The following is a 26,818-nucleotide window of genomic DNA, read 5'->3' on the forward strand; positions in this document are numbered from 1 at the left end:
GGTTTCCTCACAAAGGGTGATATGGTGAGGGCAACAGTAAGGCAAATGAGCAAGTGCAAGAATATACAGTATAGCAATAGATTTTTTTTTTAATTTACAAGTGTCAATAATGTTGTTATTATGTGCAATACAGTCATTTATATATTGTTATTTCAGAGAGTGACAAGTATTCTTGTCATGGTTACCACAGCAACTTGAGCCCCATGTCAGGAACCAGTCAAACACAAATGACAGTGAAAGAGAAGAATTAGATGTTTCAGACATCATCACCTGCACAAAGCCTGCACAACCTGATCCTAAGTTTATTGTAGTGCAGAAGTGAGCTAAATGTGTGCTACTTTTTCAACAAAAATGTTCCACAACTTTTCCCTGGTTGCATTACAATGCCATTTTACAAGTGGTGCTGTGTGTTCACTGTGCCAAAGTTTATTCACATCTGTCAAAGTTTGAGAAAATTCAGCTACATATCCATGCCATGAACATTTATGCTCAAAAAGGGAACACTGTAGCTTCACAGCTTTCTTCAGCTGTTGCCAGACAAGAGGAGGAAGCAAGGCATGAATTATTGAAGATTGTAGGCTCCATCAAATTCTTAGCTTGGCAAGGTTTAGCTTTACGAGGTCATGTGGAAAGGAAGGGGTATCTATCCCAATATCTTAAAGAAAAGGCAGAAGTTAACATTGTTTTTCAAAAGTGGTTAGAGACACACAAGCAGGATTACACTAGCTCACTCATTCCGAATGAAATATTAGGCATAATGAGCAATAACATTCTAATAGGAATAGCTAACAGTATTCGATGCCTCCCAGTTTGCCTTAATTTTTGATGGGATACCAGACATATCAGAACAAGAACAAGAATCTGTATGTCTTCGTTATGTGATTTAATTTCCCATAAGGAATTCATTGGGATGTATTCAGTGACCAAAACAACATGAGATTCTCTTTCAAAAGTAGCATTAGATCAGAGCTCTAGACTAACTTTTTGCCATGGTTGCATTGGTGCGCACCAGCACAATAGTTAGGCGCACCCAAATTTTTCAATCACATCGCTTAACACTGGGGGGACAGCAGTATTGGGGGGGTGGGGGGATTGCTGTCCATACAGACAATATTCATTTGTAAATGATTAACTAACAATCTTGTGCTAAAAGTGCTTTGGCACTCTTTGCCAATATTGTAGACAATATTAAACAAACGACATGTTTGCTGCTGCCTGTTGCTGAAAGGCAGTGGGCAGAGGGGACACTTGGGCAGTGCATTTATTGCAGCATATAATGTGTTTCCTGGATACACTGCTGCTTTTTCAGCGTTCAAAGATTGATGGCACCATGTCAGAGCTGGCTATGAATTTCAGACGGATCAGGCCTTAACAAAAAAGTTATCAATCCTTCTTTTCATCTTTTCTTATTACCCACAGCTACATCCACTTCTGTTGGGCCTAGGCTGCTCACTAGGTCTGGGTATCATCACTGATTTCCACAATCCATTCCATTCAGGTTCTCAAAGTCCTGTTTCGATTGGGTTCAATTTTGCTTCAGACAGTCATAAATATTATAATTCTGATTATTTATCAGTACGCACACTAGACTTTATCAGATATGTGAACATCACAGCAGATGCCTTTGTGTCAAAGTAACTGAGAACAAAGGACAGAAAAAACATGAAGGAGATTTTCCTGGTCTGGCTTTTTATAGCAGATAATCTTAAAAATATTCTGCAATTTTGCATAATTTTAGGTTGGAGGTTGGAGAAAACCCGCAGCTCAAAATCTAGTGCAAAAAAGACGTAAAGACAGCTCAGACCCGACGCATCAGAATCAGTGAGCTGTCGGCTTTCAGCCCCGATGGCGTGTCCTTGTATGGGCCATCGGGTGAGAAAGCCAAGGAAGACAAAGCAAATTCTGATACATGGAGTCCGCTCTGTGTTTACGTCTTGTATGGAATCCATTTACCTGCTCTCATTTACTGTTTGCTGGTTGTTGAAATAGTTTTGTGAGCTTAAACCTGAGATTCTGGTGTTTCTGGCAAAATACATTTATATTTAAAAGTCAATTCAGGAATTAATGAATCAATAACATTTTATTCAAGCTACTCACCTCTCTCTATCCACCTGCACTTTCAACTGGACCATGGCCAAACAGAGTCACACCCCTGACTATCTCTGATTGGTTTAGACCATGATAGGGGCATAATTTTTGTCTGTTGTTCACCACACAGAGATTTTCAGGGTTGCAGAGTCTTTTTTTTTTTGTACACGAACAGTTGGTCGCACCGTGCTACCTACGATTTTTTTTAGTCGCACCATTGAAAAGTTGCACTCTAGAACCCTGCATTAGATGAACTTTGCACACTCAATTTGCCATTGTCAGCACTGCCTGGACAGCCATATGATGGTGCAGTGAATATGTCTGGCAGATATTTTGGTGCACAGGGTCTTATTAGGAGAAACAGCAACTAGCTTTATATGTGCATTGTGAAGCACACTGAATTTAGTGGCACAGAAGGCATGCAGAGCTTCTAAAGTTGTGTGTGATGGCCTTGACTGGGTTCATTTATTAGGGGTTATGTGTGGACAGTGTAGCAAATTCAAACATCAGATAGCTGTATCTGATCACTGAACCCCAACTGCCCTGAGACCACTGTGTGAAACAGGGTGGACTGTTAGACACGGTGCCATCCATTTCATTCACAGTATGACTCTATCCTCACTGCCTTAGAGGAAATGGCAGGAACTGACTCTCCCACTGCAGCCACTGCAAATGGTCAGTTTCAGCAGTTTATGCGAGGCATTTCACCATGTGATATTTTTGCCAACAGAAAATACAGCAGTGGAGAGTCAACAAGCAAAAATGTCTGTGGTCTGTGGTTCTCTGGTGTTTAAAACACGTTTTTGTACTCAGCACAATGTTACGGTCTTGCAAACAACCCACAACAGTGTGAAGAGGTGTAATGAAACTTAGCTGAGGTACACACTCATCAGTCACGACATGGCTGTCAGTATCAATGAGAACGAGTGGAAAGGGTGTCCAGTTTCAAGTTCCTAGGTATGCGCATAGACACAGACCTCCAGTAGAGCTCGAACTGTCAAAGTTCTTGCTCATTTTGACCCAGCATTTTTAGTTAATTTTGTTTTGATGTTATTCTATATGTTGTGTTATTCTATATATTCTATATGATTTATGTTCTGATTCTGTAGTTGTGCTGTTTTGATTATTATTAGTCTCTGTCTCAGTTTATTCCGGTTTAGAGTTAAGTTCTTAGGTTATGTTCTTGTGCCCTCATGTTTAGCGTAGGTTTAGTTCATTGTCAAGTCTGTGTCTTTGTAATTATCTAATTTCCTATTTTATTTTGATAGTCCCAGTCCTATGTGCAGTGAGTCTGCTTCCCCTTGTTTTGTTAGGTATAATTTCTCCCAGCTGTTTTTCCCTCCTGTCTCCTAGTTCCTGATTACTCCACTGTGTATTTAAGCCCCGTGTTTCTCTCTGGCAGTGTTGTGTTGTACCCTCTATATGTTGTGTGGTTTCCCTCTGTACTTCTTGTAGGCTTCCAGTTCTATTTCACAGTTTACTTCTGTAGAATTCCAGTGTCCTAGTGTTTAGATTTCAGTTCCTATTTCTAGTTTCTTTGCTTTTCTGTTCTAAGAGTTTTTTTGTCCAGCAATAAAAGCTGTGCTCTAAGTTTAGCCTGCCATCTCCGAAAGTCCTGCATATTGGGTCCTTCATCTTGCTTGCAGCGCAGCAGAAACATGACACATGGCCTTGATGGTTTTGAAGGTGGCTCAACAGTGTCTCCATTTTCAGAGAATCCCCAGGCTGCTGAGGTCCTGGATAAACTGACTCAATGACAGCTTTTACAACAGGACAATAGCCCTAATCACTGCAAACTGCTTATTTGATTGGCTACCTCCTTGGACTTTTTAAAGGGGGACAATAACAATAACAACAACAATAATAATAACAATGTTCAATAAACATACAAACATAAACATTTATTTGCTCATACCTTTCTTGCACTAAAAAATACACTTAAAGTTAAGTTACTGTATTCCCCAAACGGGACACTTTCCAATTTTGTTATACTATTGTACTGATTGGCAATAAAGAGTAATCTTATCTTATATTAAAAATAATAGTATTCTGAACATTTATCATTATTAAAATAAAATGATTAACTGATAAACTGTCAGCGGCAGCCTCTGGTCTTGTAACAAATGTGCAGAGCTTTCATTTTGTCTCCGGCTTTACAAATCTGACAGTAACCTACTTCTTTTATTCCACTCACATGTCTGTAAGGCAGTTTGCTGGTGCAGATGATTCATTAGGGCCTGAGCACTGAGTGCGAAGGCCCTATTGTATCTGCTCTGTTTATTATTATTATTATTATTGTTCATATTGAGAACAGGAAACGTCATGTTTTAGACTTTGGGGTACAGTGTAGTGATGGGTGACATCTTCAGCCTCAAATTTCTCCAGGAAAGCCTTGAGGAGTTGGTCTTGGGTTACAGTGAAAAGTGTGATTTTTCGTGAAAGGGTGTGACCCCAGCAGCATGGCGAACATTGATGTCTCACCATGAAGAAACAAATTACCATAACTCAAAGAAATCCGGTTTGATCAGTACCAGACTTTACAGGCGTGATGTCAGACCTGCCCTGAACATATTGATATGCCCATTGTCAGTAGTACACTCTGATATACAGATTTTCATAGGTTCATCAGATCAACCTCAAAAGCAGTGAATATTAACATCAGTGTTTCTGTGAGAAAATTGTGAGTTTAAACTGAACGGCGCACCCTGGTGGCATGGCGGTTCACCATGAAAGACAAAGTGGTTTTTGAGGGGCTTGGAAAGTTTAAAAACTCTTGAAATTTGGCCCACACCTCTAATGTCAGGAACGCTTTCTTGTTATGTGATCATTTTTATGGAACGTTGCAAAAAGGCTCCACAGCGCCCCCTACAAAATTTCAAAACATCAGCCCCTGCTCTGTTTTTCATATATGACTCCAAAACCTGGTAAGCTTAAGATAAAAAGTCTCTTTGAGCAATATCCCAAATCCAACAATCAGTCTGCCATTTTCAACTTAATGTGTTATTTTGGCGACATTTTCCTCTCATTTCAGGTCTCGCACTTTGACGAACTCCTCCTCGGGATTTCATCTGATTGACTCGATCTCCAGAGCATGGAATCTTAAGACCTTTGTGATGTTAAATTGGGAAGCTTGTAACGTTCAGGGAAATGAGGTAATCATGGCGGCATGTGGAGTTTCAACTACTCGCCAAAAAGCAGTAATCTGCTGTCACTCAAAAACACAATGTCCAATCTCTCCCAAACGTCGCAGGCATGAGTCAAGAGTCAAGCTCGGAAATATTTGATAAGCGATTTGTCAGTAATAGTTAGAGCGCCATCTAGTGGGATGACTATAATCATCATTGAATGAGATGAAATTTTAGCTCGTGGTTCTACGCATGAATTCCATCAATGTGACTTTAGTTCGGGTATAGGTGTTGGGCGTGGCGAGGGGTGTGAGGGCCCTCATAACGCTGCTTGCAGCTTTAATTAGGGCCCGAGCACTGAGAGTGCAAAGTTCCTATTGTATCTGCTCTGTTTCTTATTATTATTATTCAGAGGAAAAATGCCTTTTTGAGGGCTGTAACGTGCTTAAAAACTCATGACATTTTGCATACATGCCTGTTCTGGTGAAAAATCGTATATTTTAATGGTTTTACGTATGAGCATTGGAAAATGGCTCTGGAACGCCACCTATGCCTTGTTAAATAAAGCCCTATGAACACATAGTTTCAGCTACATGTATGAAGTCTAGCACAGCGGTCCCCAACCCCCTGGGCCTCGGACCGGTACCGGTCCGTGAGTCGTTTGGTACCGGGCCACGAGAGTTGAGGCTCAGGTGTGAAATGTATGGTTTTCAGGGTTTTTATCGGTTTTCAGCATTATTTTGTTATTGCTTTTATCATTAACTCTGTTTTCCTGGGTCTTTTCACGTGTGTTATGAATAAATCTTCTTTTTTTCGGTACCGGTACTAGTTTTATTTTGTTGTATTTATCCGCGACACCTTAAAGGCCGGTCCGTGAAAATATTGTCGGGCATGAACCGGTCCGTCACGCAAAAAAGGTTGGGGACCAATGGTCTAGCACACATATGTATCATGTCAAGATGAACAAAAAAGTCAGTGGGACCAAACCCAACAGGAAGTCAATGTGACATTTTGTCTCTAATTTTGCCATTTCCACTCCTTGTACTACTCCTACTTGGGGTTTGGTGTTTTTATCTTCACATTTTGTTAGTGTCAACTACACAGCTGGACCGTATTAAATTGTGGAGCTTTTGAGTTTTTGGGATGTGATGTGGCCGTAGTGTGGTCTAACCCACCATGACAGATGAAGTGGCTTTTGAGGGGCCACAAAATGGCGCCACAGTGCCCCCTACAATATTTTAAAACATCAGCCCCTGCTCTGTGTTTCATCTATGAGCCGGAAACCTGCTAAGCTTATGGAAAATACAAAGATGTACAAAAAGGTGTATTGGAGCAATATCCCAAATCCAACAGGAAGTCAGCCATTTTAAAATTAAAGTGTAATTTTGGCGACATTTTCCCCTCATTTCAAGCCTCATACTTTGACATACTCCTCCTCAGGATTTCATCAGATCGACATGATCTCTGGTGCATGGAATCTAAAGACCTTTGTGATGTTAAATTGTGAAGAGTTTTGTTTTTGGTGAAACAGGGTTGTCATTTTGTCACGTGGAGTTTCTTTTTTTTTTTTCTTTTTTTTTCTTTTTTTTTTTTGTGTCCCGTTTGGATCTATAGCCATCAGAATTGTTGTCTTAAGGCGAAGAAAGATGCCAAGCGGATTTATTTTACCAAGTGGATCATCATGGCCTTGCCATATTGGTCCATTTGATTGACCTTTATTATAATTATGAATTTATTTCATTTTCAGTTGTTACAAACGGGACAGACATGACTGTGGGATAGGACAGGGGGAAAGAATGAAAGAAAGAGAGGGAGAGAAAGGAAACCAAAGGGGAGAAGAGACGGTGAGAAGGGGGGGAAGAGAGAAGAAAAAAAAACAAACAAAAAAAAAAAACACCTGGATCACCTGTATGGAGAAAAAAAAATAGAAGAGAAAGCAAACAACAAAGAGCAACATAATAAGAAACAAAAGCACCATCACAATAAACTAGCTAGCAGTAGATATCAATAGTTACTAAATAATAAACTATATTGTGCAGCACGCAAGATAGACAGCGCACAATGTGCTTTGAGGCAGCAGCCAAGAAAGCTGTAGTCCGCGTCTGTGAATACCCATGTGTGCATACCTGTGTGGATCAGCATGCTTGCATTCCAAAGGTTTCTCCATGTAATGATCTGCTAGGGAGTGTGGGGAGCCACAGCCCCGTCCTCTATGGTATGAAGCAGGTATGGAGGAGATCAAAACTCCAGACATCCAGAGCCCCCAGAACACAAGAGACCAAGGAAGACCCACAGAGGGGCAGCCGCGCCACTGTTCTAGTAAGAGCTGAGGAGAGTCCCAGATGAGGGCTCGCCCAGCAGCCGCGGAGCAGAAGCCAGGGGGAGTTGCAGTGACGCGTCACGTGGAGTTTTCAATCACTCGCCAAGAAGCAGTAAACTGCTGTAACTCAAAGACACATTGACCAATCTCTCCCAAACTTCACAGGTATGATGAGAATCGAGCTCTGAAAAGTTTGGTATGCAATTTGTCAGCAATAGTTAGAGCACCACCTGGTGGGAAGAGGAGATACTATGTATATTATAGTCATCATTGAACTAGATGAAGTTTTAGCTGCTGATTGTACACATGAAATCGATGAGTGTGATATCAAATAGGATCTGCTGGGCATAGGTGTTGGGCGTGGCTTGACGCTCAGTGGTGTGAGGGCCCTCTTAATGCTGCCTGCAGCTTTAATTGGTAATTGTGTTTTATGACTTGGAACTTTTTGCAACCCACCAGCTAGTCAGCACCAGACGAAGAAGCCATGCCGTTCCCATGTTTCCATAAGGTATAATTATTCTGCATTTAATAATTCAGAGTGGACTGTAGCCCAGTTTCAACTGCTTCCAATTACCAGTATTGTATCTTTCATAGATTCTTAACCTTGCACATCTAAATGTAAGTCCAAAGTCTTCTTCTGTGCAGAAGCAATATCACACCTCCAACAGCAAAAACTGCTTACCATGTAACTCCACCCACTCAGTTTTGTACTCCTGCCTCCTAACACCATTTAATGTGCAGCTGGAAATCATGCTCTGCTGCTCCTCCATTGTCATTTATCTAGTCATGGGATGCCAGTTTTGATGTTTTCTATCCTTCCATCCACAAAGTACACAAGCAAGTTTGGCACCAGGAAGCCAGCTTTTGCTCTGTCATTTGCAAAATCCAAGTTGCCAGTTTCTCTGCATCTTGTCACGGCCCAGCGGCACGAGGTAAATGGGATGGAAACAAGTGCAAGATCCAAACCAGAAGCGAGACAGTGATTGAACAAAAACATTTATTTTCCTCACAATTAAACACACAAGCCAAATTAAAACAAAGCCACTACACTAGTGGGCGCATTGTCAAAACTAAGGCAACTAAAGGAAATCTAGACAGCTCTAGAATACAGCGGGTCAGCTGTGGCAGTGGGGAGGTGGAGGCTGGGCTGGGAAAAATGCTATGAAGAGACCGGGTCACTGTAATGAGAGGAGAGCACAGTCAGAGGAGCCCAGCAGTCAATAAGCAATCCTCCACAGTTAAACTGAGTTGCCTTTCTTGGTTTCAGGTGAAGGAGGCAGGTGAGAGGCGGGCTAGTTGGTAATGCAGTACCAGCAGCTGGTGGCCCGGGTCCAGAAAAGCAGGGATGACTGAAGTGAGAACCCCACTCCAGGAGCAAACTCTGAAGATAGGAAAAAGCAGGTACGTTTTCACACAGGATCTGGACAGAGCAATAACACACCACTGACTAACATGGGAAAGCAGATACTCAGGCGATGACTGATTGAGTGCGCAGGTCTTATATGCTGCAGGAATAATTGCCCACACTGTAAACCCGAATCAGTTGACTGAACTTAAAACATTTGTGGAAACTGATTACCTCAAAAGTTTTAAGTACACAAACTCATCTTTTCTAAGTATGGGGTACTCAAAATTTGTATTTATTGTTAACTTAAAAATTTTAAATTATATTTTTATTTTATTAATTGAGCTTTACTTAAAAACTATATACTTTAATTTTAATATTTTTGTGTTTTTTGTAGTTTACTATTTTGATCCAACACAATGCAATTATATTACAAACTAAACGCAAATTATATGATTATTAATTAAAATATATTTATTTTTAAATGTTTGAGTGTAGACTAGTAAAAAAAATTAGAGAAATTCATTTACTTTACATTTTGTTTATTTAACATTTTTTATGGAAATGTAAAAACATCACTTAGTGTTTTTATAAAACCACTAACATGGACATTGGCACCATAAAGTGAGCATTATAAATTCAATGTAGAACATGTATCTTTTTATAAAATCACAAAGGACAACATCAGTCCTAATTGCATCTTTCTCAAAATACATAAATTCAAAATAAAAAGTCAAATACTAATCACTTTTGTTTGAAAAAGAAATGAAAAACAATTTTATAAAATGGGTACAAATAAAGATGATAATCTTCCAAATAACCAGAGCAAAGTTAGGTAAACTGATGGAGTTAAATCCACCCAAAGTCTGTAGTAAACTTAAAGTGCTTTAAATAAAGTGCTTAAAACAAAGTGTTTAGTAACAGAGTGCATGTCCTAACAAACATTGCCTTATATTCCTTCCAGAACTACTCTTTCAGCAACAAATCATTTTTAAGAGCATGTAGGCAGGGTTTCAGAGGTTTGCCGTCAACAAGCCCCATGAAGATTTTTTGGACAAAGGTAAATGTGTGAACGAGCTTCCTGGGGTAGTCTAAATGCAGAGCATAGATCAAGCCAAACAGTAAGGCAAATGCATCTGCAAATCTGGGAATATCACGCATCACCAAGTCGCCTTCCACCACAACGGCCATGCTTGAGGAAGTAAAATGGACTGGACTGGTCTGGGAAGCGCCGTCGGTAACCACTGTGAGAAGGGCAACTGGAGTGTCAATGAGGGTCGACTCATCCAATGTGTCCGCCTGGAATAGACACAGTATCAATAAGTAAGGTTGGTTTGAGAGAATGTGACAAGCAAGACCTGTAATCTAGCAAAAAATTCAGCAGTGTAGTGGGTTACTTTGTAACGGGTTTGGGTACTCTACTTTTTTGAAAAATGTACATTAACGCGTTAGCTTCTTGCATTACATAATTAGTATGTTTGTTATTTTTCTAAAAAAAAATGACTTATGACTTTATCTCAAAAAGAAACTAAATCTTGACTTCAGCCTTGTTTTTGGGGCCACCTGCAGCGTAGCCGAAGTGCTGTGATACACCTGTGCCCTGCTCCTGACCCTGTGTGTGTGTGTGAGGGTTTTCTAAAGAGAGGGTATTTTGCTTGTACAATTTGGTAGCTGCTAGGGTATTAAATTGTATTTAAAAAAATCCATGGTGTTTTATCTCACTGGCAGAATTTAAGTGATGCAAAAATACACTTACATTACATGTCTAAAAGAATTCTGGGTCCTCCTCCCGCAGGTATACAGGAAGGGCACGAAGCACTGCAGTGCGTTTCACGTTGATATCAGGCGCCTCCTAAAAAGGGAAAAGAAAAGTTCATTTAACGCAAAGTTTTCAGGTGTCATTCTTTGGGGAGAATACATGTTTATGAAACTGCATGACATGTGACTCTACATAATTTTGGAGACATTTCTTTTAAGACACAACCTTTCTGTCTCTTATGACAAAGAGTCTGTATCTTACTCATTTGACAAAAATCCTACACAGTATTTTAAAGTAACATACCAGATCAGAGCTGTAATCTGTATAAAACACAAATGTTCAAAGCAAGGAAAAATTGAGTTTTTATCAGTGAAACTTTTAATTTGTGTTAATTTTATCATTATCAATATTCACCTGAAGATCATAATGATTCAGGATGGTTCGCAGAGCCTCTGATATCTTGCCAGTCCGTGCAGCCTTCTGTCTGTATAGAGCCATAAGTCGTGGTGTGTGTCTGTCAAGTTCAGCGTAGAACTGGTTCCGCAGGTTAATGTTTGTGACTTGGTGGAACTCCGCACAAATCTAAAATAAAACAGGACAAAAACATCCAACATGAAGCCAAATTACTGACCTAATTTACATCTTATCATTAAAGAGGAATTGCCCAACTTCTGTCTAACCTTGTTTTATAGATGTCCTATGAAGTTTTCTTTTTTTCTTTTTTTCTTTTTTTTTTAAATTGGACCCGAACCACAAGCACAAGTGTATCACAAAGCTGAAATATATTTTTGTTTGTTATCTATTATTTATTTATGTGTTATTTATTTATTATCTGAATCTGAAGAGATCTGCTGAACTTGCATTGTTTCATGTTAAACTGAAGAAGAAAAAAAAAAATCAAAGCACAGATACCTGAGAGTCAAATCGCAGAGCAGGCCATTTCTCTAAGAAGTTCTTTACCATTGGGTTGTCTTGAACAATTTCATGGCGACGAAGTGCGAAGGTAGTCTGCATCAGTTTTTCAATCATTACTTTGTTGGGCTCAGTCTTCTCAACCTCATTTTTTATCTGGACTCTCATATCCTCCAAACTGACCTGATCTTCTCCTCTTGGAAAGTTTGGGAGGTAGTTCACCTCAGCTCTTCTGGCTCTTTTTATGTTTGAGTGGGGATGCTCTCCTTCAGGGTTGTTAACACTCCTCCTGCCAGCGTTGAAAGACACCTCCACACATCCAGATCTGGCTAGCTTGGTGCGATAATTTCCCATCTTGAATTCCTACTTCCAGGCTCTTTAAGACATGGATGAGTGGTAACAAGAGCTTCTGCTGCCAAACCGACATCTCCATCACTCGGATAGGCTTTGAAGGTGTGCATCGCTGAAGCCATGGTCTCCAAGATGTTGTGCTTTTGGGCTCGAGTGTTTTCCAGACATCTCAAAGGCTCTATTTCCCTCCTCAAGGAGATGTTCAACTTCGTAAGAAAAGGTAGGTACTGGGAAAGTGTCAGGCCAACACTTCAGACGCTGAGCTAAAGGCACATGAGGAAGGATGTCTGTATCAGAACTTGCACAAGAACTAACATCACTTTCAGATCTCACTACTTTTAGTGTGCCCTTCTCCGGCAACTCTTGAATATCCAGTAGGCAGGTAAGTTGCCCATCAAAGTCGGGGTCTTCGTATTGTAAGGTAAACTCAAAGTCCAGCCTTGGGTTGAGCTTCTCACGGAGTATGGTGATTAGTTCTTCCACCGACTCAGGCCGCTTAGTTAGAGAAACCTTCACAACAACATCTGTGGTGAGGTGAACTCTCAGCAGGAACTTTTGGGATACTGCCATCATCCTATGAATAAAACAAGGAATGGAGATGATTTTTTAAAAAATGAATCGTCTCATATATAAAAACACTGTACATCATACCATTAACCTTATTATGGTCAGTGATAATTATATACTCAGCCATCATTACAGCTTTCAAAAATTTCAAAAGTACACTGTACATTTCATGACAAAATAAACACTTAGCATGGTAAAAAAAAACTTACAATTACTGCTGTTTACTTTGAGTGCAGTCTTGAATTCTATGGCCGATCATCCAACAGTCCAAAACATAGGTAAGAATTTCAGATGTTACAAAGTCACAGGCCATCATTCCATTTAGTCATGGTAAACAGTAACCCTCTTTTAGTTTTAAGTTTAACCATATAATCAACATTGTCTCACCATGTATAAATTCTGTTAAGTTGGAAAAAAAAAAAGAAAAAAAAAAAAGCACAGAATACATATGAATTTACACTGCAGTTATTTTAAAAAACCAAGCCAAACTGCGGGATAAATCTTTGCAAAGACACATTGTTATGCAATAGTACATAATACATCAGTGAGATACTTGTAATATTACAAAGAACTTCTACTTACAAACTACTTCTTTTACAGGCTGCTGCTTAAGAGTTAAGTTGCCACTGCTAGCTAAGTCACTTTTGAATGATGCTAATGAGAAGAAGAAAAAAACCCGGCCAAATAATGAGGCTGCTGTTGTAAAAACACCAACTTTCTTGCGTTGGCAATGGGTCGTTAAAATATCACTAAGACACTTTCTTTATGTGCAATTCTTATTAAAACTGTGTTTTAATCGGTTAAAACTGTAAAACTGATGATATCATCGGTTTGAAAAAGAGCGCGAACAACAGCGAACAACAATTCACTACCTGGGTCTGTGCTGTTTAACACAACGGCGCATTCAAAAACAAGTTAATGGCTGCAACATATTAATATACTTGCTTTTTTACGGAAAAAATAAACATAACGAAGGTTCCGTTTTACTTACAAGTTTCTCCAAATATCCTCTCCGGTCGCTCGAGAAGGTCAGCCATATTGAACAGAATTTTCTGTCAACGTCGTTCAGGTTAGAGAGAAGACGTCATGACGTCCACATGCGGAGCTCGGAAAAAAAACATTTACTCAAAAATCATAATTAAGAAAGCAGTATTTACTCTTAACTTCTAAGCCATGTACAATTATAACTGTTTGAATCGTTAAGAGAACAGAAAAGTTTTAAGTTGTTTCAACTTTGTGACGCATTTCAATTGTTGTATCCACAAACTTTATAAGTCAGGTGGACTGTTGGGGTTTACAGTGCATAGGTGGTCAGCCAGGAAGGAGCAACCGATCTCCACCCAAAGGAGGGCCACTCTTGGAAACCTACAGGTACCCACCCACACCATGACACATCTATTATTGCAAATCAGTAACAAACCCATTTGGCACTGGGATACCACATTCACATCTCTGACTCTCTGACAAATGCATGAGTAGGCTTTTCTACCACCAAGTTGCCAGTTTCCCTTCCCTCTATCCCTCTTTCACAAAATGCAGCAGTAAGCTTATGGCACTAGGATGCCAGGTTTTCTTCCCTCATTTGCAAATGTAGCAGCAAGCTATACCACCAACAAGTTGGCAGTTTGTCTGCAGCAAAAAGCAGACACGAACCCCTCTAGCACAGCAAACTTTTGGCACCAAGATGCCAGGTTCTCTCTTCCCTAACCGCCCTTCAAAAAATACAGCAGCCCACTTTTCCACCACTCGATTGGCAGGTTCTGCCTTCTATCTTTTCACAAAATATAACAGTGGCCTGTATTGCCAGTCGGTCATTTGCAAATACAGCAGTGCACATTTGTTATGTTAGTGTTCGTTTTCTTTTTTTAAGGAAGTACATGAGAACTTTTCAAAGATTTAATTTGCTTCAGCAGTTGAAATTAAGCAGTTACAGTGTGCTGGACCCCAGTGTGAGCCAGTGGTTTGCTTCACAAAATGATCGCCCTGTAAGCGGGCAATACAGTTTTATAGCGCAATAAAAACAAGTATTATTATGACTTTTTTCTTCTAAGAAATGAAGTAGCCAGTCCTGCAGTCACACGACTGGATCTTCTCCCACACTTTATCCACATCTGACCTCATCTCTCACCTGCTCCTTTTTCTGAAAAAAGATAGAGAAAGAAAAACAGCTCACTCCGTAACTTTGCTGGATTAATATTAGCTAGCAATTAGCAGCCTATTGAGTCTATTTATTAGGTATGTCTGGGACACTCTGTTCAGACTCCCTTGGCCCCCCAAAATTTCGCCCTGACCAGTTAAGCCCAAACACCCACAGTACTGGGGGCACTCGGGCTCAAGTGTTTATCTATGTTCAGTCTCTAGCTGTGCAAAGCTGGTAGAGACTGACCCTAAAAGACTGGCAGCTGGAACTGCAGCAAAAGGTGGTTCTACAAAGTATTGACTCAGGGGGCTGAATAATTATGCACACCCCACTGTGCAGTTATTTATTTGTAAAAAATGTTTGGAATCATGTATGATTTTGGTTCCACTTCTCAAGTGTTCACCACTTTGTGTTGGTCTTTCACGTGGAATTACAATAAAATTGATTCATGTTTGTGGCTGTAATGTGACAAAATGTGGGAAAGTTCAAGGGGGCCGAATACTTTTGCAAGCCACTGTATCTGCTCGGTTTATCAAGACATCACATATTTGCAAAAGTGCTCAGACGTTTTTGGAGACGTCTGTTACCCACCTGCTCAATAGCTAGCCGGGAGGTTGAGGGTCATTAGAGCTGGCGAGAACAGAAAACTCCCGGCACATCGTTTTCAGATCCCCCGCAGTCTTTTGCTGCTCAGATTAAACATGATATATAAGTCACTTACTTAATTTAAAAATGTTATTGTTTGGCTTTTTTCAGTGTTTTATTTGTTCGTGAGTAAATCGGTTTGGCTGAAATTAAAGTTATAGTTTTTACACAGCTGAATAAACGTCAAACAGAAAACTGATTAAACAGAAGTGTGAGATGATGGAGAATATACGCCAGTGACCTGTTATATTTTAGATAGCACGAGCAGATGGCTGAGTTTATTAAACTCCACGAGCCAGCCAGCTGATCCAGGTAACGTTGCCACACAGGTGTGTTAATGAAAGTCACAGGTGACCAGCTGAGAGCTGACATCAATGATGTTTGTGTCTGAAAAGGAAGCTGAGGACACACTTGGTCTGATTGACGGACTACATTTCCCCATGCTGATCCTCTCTTCTATATCACATTTGTTCTCTTTGGTCATTCTGTGTGAAACTGTTCTGTGCTGGAAAACAGATGTGACACACAGATCACCTGAGTGTTCCTAAGGAACCCTGATTGTCTCCTGTTCAATACAACTGTATTTATACAGCACCAAATCAAAGAACAGTCGCCTCAGTTTGCTTTATACAAAAAGCTGGTTGGGAGTGACGGAGTTGTCACATGTTGCTGTCCAGGTGAGATCCTGATTGGCAGTGGGAGCTGTGCATCTCTGACCTTCCTCTCCTCATCCTTTGAAATCTCCCACCTTGCCCTTGCTTCCTGCTTCCTTTTTTGGATTGTCACTGACTCTGTGCAATTTAAGATTAGGGACCACATTTCCACTTGCCCCTTCACCTGGAAGCTCAGGTGCCTAAATTCACAGCTAAAATAAATTGAAATGATCTAGCAGAACTAACATTTTGAAACTGGATTTTCTTGGTTTACTGGTTAGTCAGCTGTGTCTCTTGTTGCCTGGCAACTGCTGACCCTGAAAGGGAGAATATTTTTGCCTTGCATTTTTGCACCGTGTAAGTACATAACGAGCAGCAACATACCAGTTATATTGCATATTTATGACGCTGCCTCTGCAGGTAGACTCACCGTCTGTAGCTGCCCACAGCCTCCATGCTATCACCACTCAGCCATATCTTCCTCTCATTACACAGGTCTTTTTATTTGGTACTGACTAGTAAAAACATCAAACTAATGAGGAGGATCCCTGTCATCTACACTAGTCTTTCTCAAACTGACCCTGTTATACCCATGGAAGCAGTAAGGATGTAGTCTTGTTTAGTTTTGTTAATGACACAGTGTAATGTGTCGTGCTGAGGTTGTGTTAAATCATTTCAGAAGCTGGAATCAGATTATCGTTTTTATCCTGACATGTAAAACATTATAAATGAAAGCCAGCAAACCTTCTTTACATTTGCCCGTACATGGAGCACACCTGTCATGTCATTTGACCCAGTCATTCATAAAGTAGTAACTTTAGGTAAAGTTTATTTCTAAAGCACCTTTATAGACAGAGATCACAAAGTTTTTCACAATAAAATACCAGAGCGGAAAAAACCCCAGCTGGTCTGCAACTGGTGAGTCACCCACGTCATCGCATCAAAGAATGACAGAGAGAAGAAAAATAAAGCTCTTACTGAGTTCCTGCTGTCACTGCAGAACTTTCCCCTCTAATGGAATAAATAAAATCTCTGAACACTTCTCTGTAAGCTTTTATTTTGAAGGTTGAAACCGAAAGTAAAACTTGTCGTCACACCTGGAAAGTTAAAGCCATTTGCTAGTTTGTATCGAGTGGAGCTGAGTTGGAACTAGGTTATAGTCTCTGTCACAGGAGGATGAAGAGCTTCGTGCCCTTCCTGCTGCTCGTGCACGGTAAGAACTTTGAACCTGTCTATTTTTTGAGCCGTCAGACACACAGGTATGTTTCCATTAATATCGCTTCCATCAGCCGACGCGTGCGTAAATGTTGTCGTCGGTTGGACTTCCGTATAGATGTCTGCAAAAACTGTCTAATAGAGATCTGGGTTGGTTTAGGTCCCTGCGGTGGCATATTACATGATGTTGTAGATGCAGCAGCAGCAACAGTTACAGTAGACACACTGGCACCTTCATTAATATCACACTCAACTGACTACGTTTTATCCCCCCGCCCTGCTCAGCGCAAACACAATGCTTACCTGCGTGAAGCAGGAAAAAAAGAGAGAGAGGGTAAGAGAAAAAAAAAACAAAACACAGCTCCCAATGAGCTCCCATTTCAAAGATCAGGCTCTAAAAGTCGTTTCGCTCGCTAGTCTGGACTTCATTAAGTTTCTTGGAAACGTTTCATCTGAGAAGCTTCTTCATTTCTGGAGTCGCATCTCATGAGCCAATGTGTGCAAATGGCTGTGGGTTCTTCCACCCCTTCTATTACTCCTCTTTCAAACTGTCTTCTCTGCTCTTAGGTCATTTCATCTCAGTAAGTCACATGGTAGGGTGGGGCAAGGTCTGACAGTGGGTTCACCTGAAACCTTAGCTGATTGCGACCTACACCCATTACTGCACCTTGGGCTGTGTGATTAGGTAGAGGATCAACAGGGGGTTCGTGACCCTCTTGGGGACACTCCCATAGGGCTTAGAATCTGGGACTCACTACCATTTCTTCTTAGAAGAACCTTCTCGGATCAAACGTTTCAAGAAACTTAAAGAAGTCAGTAAATCATGTTTGTTCATACATAATTTGTATTCATATGTATCATGTTGATAACAATGCTGATATTTGTAAATAAATAATTATAAATAAATAATTATAAGGTACATTAAGCAAAGCAAAAAAGTCAGATAAGCCAATCTTTACAGAATTCATTCTTCTTGCTTCCTCCACTTCCATACAATTGATTCATTAATGCTGAATTCTTTCTCAGCTGCTCTATTCCTATGTTGTTGCTGTATATTCATGACTAACCTCGTATTGTGGATGGAGTATCTCAGTTGTTCTTCTGCATGAAGTTTGGCCCTTTTTCAGCATACTGTTAACTTTTATCGAGTGGAAAAATATTAGCGTTCATCCTCCAGCGTCACTGTGCTAATGTTTTGCTAACTGCTAGCTGTGTGGCTAGTTCTCACATAGCACATCATTATATATCACCTAGTCCAACTTCACTGCTGTTTAGTTTTCTGTCTTGGAATGTTGGAAGTGATAACAGAGCTGTACGTTTTAATTTTCTCAGAAATCTCTCAGTCAGAACATGGTGTGTTATGTTTAGGTTGAAACTAGCGAGCTAACTTCCCGATAATGCCGTTAAACTTAATAAATTCAGTTTTCGTGGATGCCTGGATGTTAAACTTAATTGTTACACCTGGTAAAGCAGCAACACTGATCATTTTATTGAAGATGAAAGAATTTAGACAGTTTTTAACTCTCAGTGATGCTGCAGTGATCATTTGACTTTGGGACCTGAAGAGGAGAGAGTTTAGGACTCAGATTACTTCATGAGGCTCTTGACTACGTTAGCCGTAATGCTCCTACAAACCATCAAGCGCTGCGGCTTTATAGGTTTCTAAAGTCGTACGAAAACAGATTCTGACAGATTTGAGTGGAACCGTAAGTTAGGTAGTACTGGATCCTCTGACATAAGTCTGTGAGCAGAGAACAGAACCTGTTCTGCTTTGATGGAGGGTTCCAGCTGCTGCTGGAGTAGCATCTTCCTGCTCAAACATGAAGGTCTTCCATTAAAACTTGTCTGCATGGAGCAGATGTTTCTTTGGCACCTATTTATACCTTTGAGCGCTGATGGAGGCTCCTGATGAGCTTCAATATGTTTTCAAAGGTTTCTAGTGTTACACACTGTCGTCATTACTGGTACTAATTTAAAACCTCTTGTTAGAACTCATCCCGACATGTGACCCACCCTGTGGACAGACTGAATGACGGGATTCTGTTTCTCTCCTCAGTTTCCCATCATGCCTCAGGGGTGGAGGTGTATGAAGGGGAGGAGTCTGTCCTGCTGCCCTGTCAGGTACCTGTTAATGCTTCCAGTAGCTCCACAGCAGTGGTCTGGGACCGTGATGAGTTCAAGATCCCAACAGTCCACATGCGTGTGCAGAGCGGAGATGATATTCTGTACGATCAGAACCATCGTTACACCAACCGAACATCGATGAAAGCCGACGCCCTGCAGACTGGAGACCTCAGCCTCACCCTGAGGAACCCTACAGTCTCTGATGGTGGGACCTACATCTGCATCGTCCGCAAATATGGACAAGATCAGAGCAAGACCCATGTGCAACTGAAGGTCAAAGGTCAGTGTGTGAAATCAGTCAGTACTCAGTATGATGCCTTTAAAATATTGTCTGTCTGAGATGTTGTTGCTCTGAGCTCACAAATCATGACTGACTAATAATACACATTCCAAAACACTGACTAAAGGTTCCTGGGCACTTCATTAGGTACACCTGTAAGCTGCTCATTGATCTAAATATCTAATCAGCCAATGTCATGACACCAACTTACTGCACTTAAAACAACCTGCAGAAGTTCAAACTAACCAACATAATGGAGAAGAAACGATGATTTCAGTGACTTTATATGTGGCAATGAAAGTTTACAGAGGTCTGAAACACAGAAACACAGCACACCACACTTATCCACACCAATCAGGTTAGACCAGAGCACAGACTCACTGGACAACAGAAGGTTGACACATGTTTACTGGTTTCTGCTGCAACATTCAGATGGTAGAGTCACAGTTTGGTGAAAACATCATGAAAGCATGGATCCATACTGACTTGTACCAAAGGCTCAGCTTGCTGGTGGTATAATGGTGTAGTGGAGATTTTCCTGAGACACCTTTGGCCTCTTAAATACCAACAGAGCATTGTTTAAACCCCACAGCCTTGAGTACTGTTGCTGACTGTGTCCATCCCAGAATGACCTCAGTGTACCGTCCTCTGATGCTTCCTGCAGGATAACAAATGAGTAACAATGAGTTTGCTGCACTCAGAGGGCTTACAGATCCCAGTACAACAGAGCATCTTTTGTCATGTGAAGGCTGTGTGCAGGCAGGAATAGGACCCAAAGTGCAGACTCACGGCAGGCAAAAGTGTACTTCAAAACTTAGCTTTTATTGCTGGATGGCAAAACGTAACAAAAATCCAAATAAACTTAGATAAGCAGGCAGCCGGCGCGCACACACACACACACACACACACACACACACAACATAAATGAGGGTCGGTCGGTCGGAAGCAAAACCAGATACATTAACATCAGACAAGGACCTTCAAAATAAAACAGGAAACATAACACAGACTGAACTGAAGACACATGGGACCAGGGCAGACAGACACTGACTGGACACGAGGATATAGCAACTAAGGATTACACAGAGACATAAACCATAAGACATAACTCTGAAACCAAAGACTAGAAATGATAAATAATATAATAAACTCAAAAACCCTGGGTCAACGACCCAGGCATCCTAACATCTTTGCTATGTGCTGGAACAAAAGATTCACATGATAAATGTGCAACATGTCTGTGATGATGTCACATCTGAGCCATTAACAAGCAAAGGAACAGGATACCAGCAAGGTGTACCTAATAAAGTGTCCAGTAAGGCTCTGTGACAGTGGCTCTGTAATGGTGTGAAAGAAAAACAGATGTCCGAGTGACTCCAGCAGGGGGAGCAATCTGACTTCAACACACATATACACTCACTGCCACTTTATTAGGCACACCTGTTCAGCTGTTCTTTAACAAAAATATCTAATCAACCAATCACATGGCAGCAGTTTAGTGGATGCTAATAAAGTATCTGGTTAGTAAAAACCTATCATCTTTTCACTTATAGGTTGCTGACATCTTGCTAGTTTATCAGGAATGGCACATCTCTGAGCTGTAGATTGTACAGTCCGCCAGCCCACACTTTTGTCATCTGCTGTGAATTCATCATGTTTCATGTTCAGGTTTCTTCTGTTCATCACAGAGCGACCTCCGACTTGGCTCTGGGCTCTCTTTGTTGTCCTGGCTATCTTGGCTCTCCTGGCTGTCAGTGGGATCATCATGTGTTATAGATATAAATGGATCAAACGCCCAGCAGGTATGGTAGTTTGGTTTGTTGTTGGTTCTTTAAAGCAGCAATAAAAAAACAAACAAACAAAACTCACTTTTGCAGGGATCTAATGAAGAATTCCCAATACTTATGAAAATAATCATGATTATCATTTTGATCGGGGTTGTGCATTATACACATTATATACATTGTACGATAAAGCAGCACTGGACAGGCAGTAATAAAAGAATGATTATTTCCTCATCGGGGCTTTGTGGGCACTCATTTCCCTGCAGAGGAAGCTGGAACCAGATCAGGAGAAGCTAGCTAATGTGAACGTGACTAAATGATACATTGTTCATAGTTCTACATCAGTCTAAGATATGCACAGTTGTGGCTTGATGCTAATTTGAAACGCTTGAGATTCTAGATGATAATAGATGATGATGATAGATGAAAATCTAGAAGAATAACTGTATCATAGCGCAGATACAGTTATACTTCTTTTTCTGTCCTCCATGACTTCAGCACTGAAACAATCACACACCTGCTCTTTGAGGTCCTGGTAGACTGATGTGTTGGTTTGTGTGCACATGTCATGTTCTGCTCTGTCTCCTCACAGACAGTCAGGTATTGATGGTGGAGATGTTGGAGGGAGACCAGAAGTCTGTCCTGCTGCCCTTTAAGACCACAGAGGATCTTCCCCAGGACGCCACAGTGGAGTGGAGACTCACTGACCCCAAACACATGCAGGTTCACGTGTATGACAGTGGAAAAAATCAGCCGGACAAACAGGACGAGGTGTACCAAGGCCGCACAGAGATGAATGAAGAGCCACTGAGAGATAAAGACCTCAGTCTGAAACTAAAGGAGCCCCGCGTTACTGACACCGGAGTCTACACCTGCAACGTCAGCAGCAAGGATGGAAGCCTCCTACTTCAGAAAGTGGTGTCTCTCACTGTCAGAGGTGAGTGGAACAGCTTTGATTGTCTTCTGGGTTCTCCACAAATCTGAACAAACCGCTGCTGACACATTTGCCCATGAATGAGGGGGTGTGAACCAGTCAGATTAAGGGCTGCACAAACCTCAGAATGAAAAAAACAAAAAAAAAAATGTGGGATAGCTCAGCTCTTTAACTCGAGAATTAGATGTCCACACTGCTTCCTTCTTCTACAGATCTTAACATGTGGCCATACTATGTCAGGTCTCCATGGCAATGTAATCATGACAAAAAACGTTATCAATAAATTTACCACTGTCAATATAACAACACAAATGGTGTTATCATAGAATTATAAGTGCGTTATTAAAGAATACAGGAGCACTAAATGAGGCTGCAGGAATCACAAATGCTCAGAAGTTTCACACTGTAAGTGTCTGCAGGTGTGACAGAATGAGTCCAGAAGACTAAATAAAGCAACGCAGCGGCACAGCTGTTTGTGCAGCCTCACACATCAACACACATCAGCTCCAAGTCAGAGAAACACTGAAAACAGGAGCTGCTGGTTACACAGCAGAGGACATGATGGAGGATCCACCTCACTGATGTCTGTCTGTCTCATGTTCTACTGTGTTCTCCTCTCAGAGAGCCAGATGGAGACGGTGGAGGTGACAGAATGGAACAAGTCTGTCCTGCTGCCCTTTAAAACCAAAGATGACCTTTCTCAGGATGCCACAGTGGAGTGGAGACGCTCAGACTCCAAACACAAAAAAGTTCACATGTTTCAGGGCAGCCAGCACCTTTCAGGTGAACAGGACGAGATTTACAGAGGTCGCACAGAGATGAACAAAGAGGCGCTGAGAATCGGAGACCTCAGTCTGACCCTGAAAGACCTCCGACTAACTGACAGTGGAGTCTACACCTGTACTGTCTGCACGCATGGAAAAGTCCTGAAACAGAAGGTGGTGGTGCTCAGTGTCAGAGGTCAGTAAGCACATCACAGAGGCTGTGGTATGTTGTCATTTCCTGTTGTCAACACTCTAGACTCCATTGACTGTATGAAAAATATGAATCTAGTGTCTAGCCTTTACTAGACGAGATAGCTTTTGTCTCCTGAATCCAAACTGGAAGCTGGTTCCATAGAAGAGGGGCCTGAAAACTGAACTGGTTTTTGCAGCTGCACTTAGGAACACATTTAAAGTTTTAGTAATTTTCCGGACTGACTGACCATGAGTTCTTAAAGTAATGATGGACTGTCGTTTCTCTTTGCTTAGCTGATTGGTTCTTACCATAATATGAAATCTAACTGTTGTCAAATAGGGCTGTCAGCTGTGTACCAACCTGACCTTTGCACAACATAACTGATGGTTAATAAGGCAGATAAGTTAATAAGTTAATAATTCCACAAATGAACCCTGACAAGGCATAGCTGTGAGTCAAAACCATTTCATGTGATCATAAAGCTCATATTAACATAACATAATGTATTATGTAACATAATGTATTGAGAGAAAGCCATGGTCAACAAAATAAAGGTTGGCTATTATAAGGTATCAAAATATGGGATATATTTAGATTTATGTATTAAAAAGAAATTCTTGGCTACTTCTTACTTCATATATTTGATGTCTTCAGCATCTACAATGTAGAAATTAATAAAACAAAACCATTAAATGTGAAAGTGTGGCCAAATTTTAGACTGATAGTGTAAGTTTAGGTGTTCCAGGCCTCCAAGACATATTCTCATATCAAACACCAATCACTGCACTGTTGCACATATAAATATTCAATTCATGTTTATATTATGGGTTATTGCTATTATCGGCATTTTCTGTTTGTCTGTTCTGTGAAGTACATTGAGAATACAAAACGAAAAATCTTTGTTATTTATTTCACTCTTTGTATGTTGATGCACCACTAGTTCATGTCCTGAACTTTGTCTTCTCTCTGCTGTAGTTTGTTCTTTGTTCTGTTTGTTATGTGTGGTCTCTCTGATCTTATTCCTCTACCTCCTCACCACCCAATAAATAGACCTCTTTGATCCTGTTTCTATTGGAAGTCTCTTCTTATAAAAGATCATTTTGCTTCACATGTGTTGCTCACAGGAGGTTATCTGATCAGTGTAGTTATTTTTTTTTGGTATTGTAGATTTACTTTCCTTGTGAAGCAAATAAACTAAACTGATTTGAATATCAACTGCAGAATATAACGTGTGTCTTTCTGTATCTCCTACTTTCTTCAGTCTACGAGCTTCAGACAGTGGAGGTGACACGGGGGGTGAAGCGCGTTCTGCTTCCCTTCAAAACCACAGCTGACCTGCCTGAGGACGTCAGAGTGGAGTGGAGACGTTCAGACCTTGAAGATGTGAAGGTCCTCATGCATGAGAACCACCAAAAAAAGCATGAAGAGCAACACCAGGACTATCAAGGCCGCACTGAGATGAAGGAAGAACTACTGAGAACCGGAGACCTCAGTCTGACCCTGAATTTCCCTCGACTTACTGACAGTGGAGTCTACACCTGCACCGTCTACAGAAAAGATGGAGCCATCCTGAAACAGAAAGTAGTGATACTCACTATCAGAGGTCAGTAAACTCATCTGAGGCCAGTAAATTTATAATCTGTCTGTATTTACAGCTCATGTTGTATTTTATCAGACTACCAGGTGGAAATAGTCGAAGTAACAAAGGGGAAGAAGTCTGTGCTGCTGCCCTTTAAAACCACTCCTGGTCTACCCGATGATGTCACAATCGAGTGGAGGCGTGCTGATACCAAAGTCACAGTCCACACCTATCAGGATGGCCAAAACCTGCTAGAAGAACAGGGACAGGATTATAGAGGTCGCACAGAGATGAATGAAGAGCCACTGAGGACTGGAGACCTCAGTCTGACCCTGAAAGATCTCCAAAAAAACCACAGTGGTTTCTACATGTGCACAGTCTCCCAGGGTGAAGACATCCTGAGACAGAAAGGAGTGACGCTTACTTTCAGAGGTAAATGCATCACAGAGGTCAGTAAATGCAGCTTCCTCCAGCTTCTGCTACTTTAGTGGAGGAACTGCTGTGAAAACATCAGGCATCCATTTCTATTGAGTCTCAGATGAGTCAGAAATAGGTTCACATAATAGACTTATCCTGAAACTGATAATAAATCAAAACAATATTTGAATGCTGTCTTTTACAGTGTAACGTTGTAATTCTCCTTTGTTTATAATGAGGAATAGCTTCCCATAGTTTTCTTTGATATCACTGAGTAATGGTTGCTGTCCTGATTCTGATGTTTCAAATATTCTTGATAACTCGCACCAGAGATTGAAGACAAGTTAAATGAGACTCTGAATCAATGTTGTCTGTTTCCTCTGCAGGAAAACATGGTGCAAGCTTTACAGAGCAGTTTCAAGGCTTCGGAAAGAAGAGAAAATCCATGACTGATGGACCTTCTTCCACTGTGTAAAGTCCTCTTCCTCTTGTTGTTGTTGTCTGTTGTAAAGTTGGTGTGAAATGTAAAGACTGGAGCTGGAACATTTATAATGAATCTTTAACTCAGCGCAAATCCTGCAGGTTTAAATCCAATATTTGCTAAAACCTCAACTCACATCAGAACCTGAATACTGAAAGCGTCATTCATCCTTCTTTCAATCTTTACTGAATTCTTTGCTGATCAAGTTTGTTTTATTTATATTAAATATCTAAGTGTAATCATGTGACTCATTATTTGGTTCTTGGTGTCAAACTGGAAATAGCAATGTTACATATGTTGATCTTTTTGCTTGCTTCTTCCTGATTGTCTGTTCTGTCTTCTCTTGACCAGAATTCATGAATCTATTCCACTCACTACTAAAGAAGCAAGTTAAATGGAGGAGAAGAGCTGGCAGGTAAGTCATCAGGCACATCCGTCCCTCTCAGCAATGTTTGATTCAAATTACATGCAGATTTGTGGCCACGTACACAGGTATTTTTGAAAATACAGCTTTTTCTAGATCCACATGTAAATGGCATTTTCAATCACTGAAAACTGAGATTTTTAAAAACTCATGCCAGGGTGGAAATTTTTGAAAGCTATGCTTTTGTGTCTATGTGTGGATGAGGAAAACTGAGATTTATTCACACAATATCAAAGGTGTGCGCAGAGTGAACTTCTTCATTCAAAACAGACACTCTCACAACCTAAATCCTAATGTGGTCACTGGTTAGGAATAAATGTAATTTAAAAAAAAAAAAATTGTGTATGCACAAATTTGTTTATTAACATTTGAGATGATAAAGGCACTTGAAAAGTAACATATATACAGAACATACATACAGAAGTATTTAAGGTTTGCATAAAACCCTGTTTACTTTTTCCACTCCCAGGCTTCTACACTTCTGATTGCCCCAAATTTCTACACCACTAGGATTTGGCATGTCCTTGGCAGCATTCACATTTTTGGTGTTTAGATGTGGACGGATATATTTCTTTTCAAAACTGCACGTGTGGACGGGATTTTTTTTTTTTTTTTTTTAAATAAAACCGAAAATCTCTGTTTTAAAAAATACTGTGTGGACGTAGGCAAGGCAAGTTTATTTGTATAGCACAATTCAACAACAAGGTGATTCAAAGTG

The 26,818-nt window shown here is 40.6% G+C and overlaps 2 protein-coding genes and 1 long non-coding RNA gene across 5 annotated transcripts; 1 reads left to right on the forward strand and 2 right to left on the reverse strand.

Moving 5' to 3' along the window:
* Positions 1-9,403: 9,403 nt before the first annotated feature.
* Positions 9,404-13,472, reverse strand: LOC145425970 (uncharacterized). 2 transcript variants are annotated; one of them, XR_013906737.1, is made up of 4 exons: positions 13,459-13,472; positions 11,052-11,151; positions 10,635-10,730; positions 9,404-10,177 (listed from the first exon to the last, which is right to left on the reverse strand). XR_013906737.1 is itself a non-coding variant. In XM_080299497.1 (4 exons), exons 1-3 carry the CDS (start codon positions 11,901-11,903, stop codon positions 10,644-10,646), a joined length of 609 nt encoding a protein of 202 aa, XP_080155623.1. In that variant the 5' UTR covers positions 11,904-13,452; the 3' UTR covers positions 9,404-10,177; positions 10,635-10,643. The 2 variants fall into 2 exon arrangements, 1 of the variants encoding a protein (XP_080155623.1); XM_080299497.1 differs by lacking the exon at positions 13,459-13,472 and adding an exon at positions 11,550-13,452 and having other exon boundaries at positions 11,052-11,219.
* An 877-nt stretch (positions 13,473-14,349) lies between these two features.
* Positions 14,350-15,497, reverse strand: LOC145425977 (uncharacterized). The gene is made up of 2 exons (XR_013906746.1): positions 15,199-15,497; positions 14,350-14,607 (listed from the first exon to the last, which is right to left on the reverse strand). It is a non-coding gene; the product is annotated as an uncharacterized LOC145425977 (long non-coding RNA).
* A 1,502-nt stretch (positions 15,498-16,999) lies between these two features.
* Positions 17,000-26,749, forward strand: LOC113009796 (uncharacterized). Of its 2 annotated transcripts, XM_080299473.1 has the most exons (11): positions 17,000-17,118; positions 19,177-19,241; positions 19,329-19,524; positions 21,213-21,326; positions 21,901-22,245; positions 22,864-23,202; positions 24,461-24,802; positions 24,875-25,210; positions 25,582-25,666; positions 26,028-26,091; positions 26,570-26,749. In XM_080299473.1, exons 1-10 carry the CDS (start codon positions 17,082-17,084, stop codon positions 26,068-26,070), a joined length of 1,902 nt encoding a protein of 633 aa, XP_080155599.1. In that variant the 5' UTR covers positions 17,000-17,081; the 3' UTR covers positions 26,071-26,091; positions 26,570-26,749. The 2 variants fall into 2 exon arrangements, with proteins under 2 accessions (XP_080155599.1, XP_026004131.2); XM_026148346.2 differs by having other exon boundaries at positions 19,177-19,524.
* Positions 26,750-26,818: the final 69 nt, after the last annotated feature.

Source organism: Astatotilapia calliptera, chromosome 3, assembly GCF_964374335.1.
Source record: "Astatotilapia calliptera chromosome 3, fAstCal68.1, whole genome shotgun sequence".
Lineage (NCBI taxonomy): Eukaryota > Metazoa > Chordata > Actinopteri > Cichliformes > Cichlidae > Astatotilapia > Astatotilapia calliptera.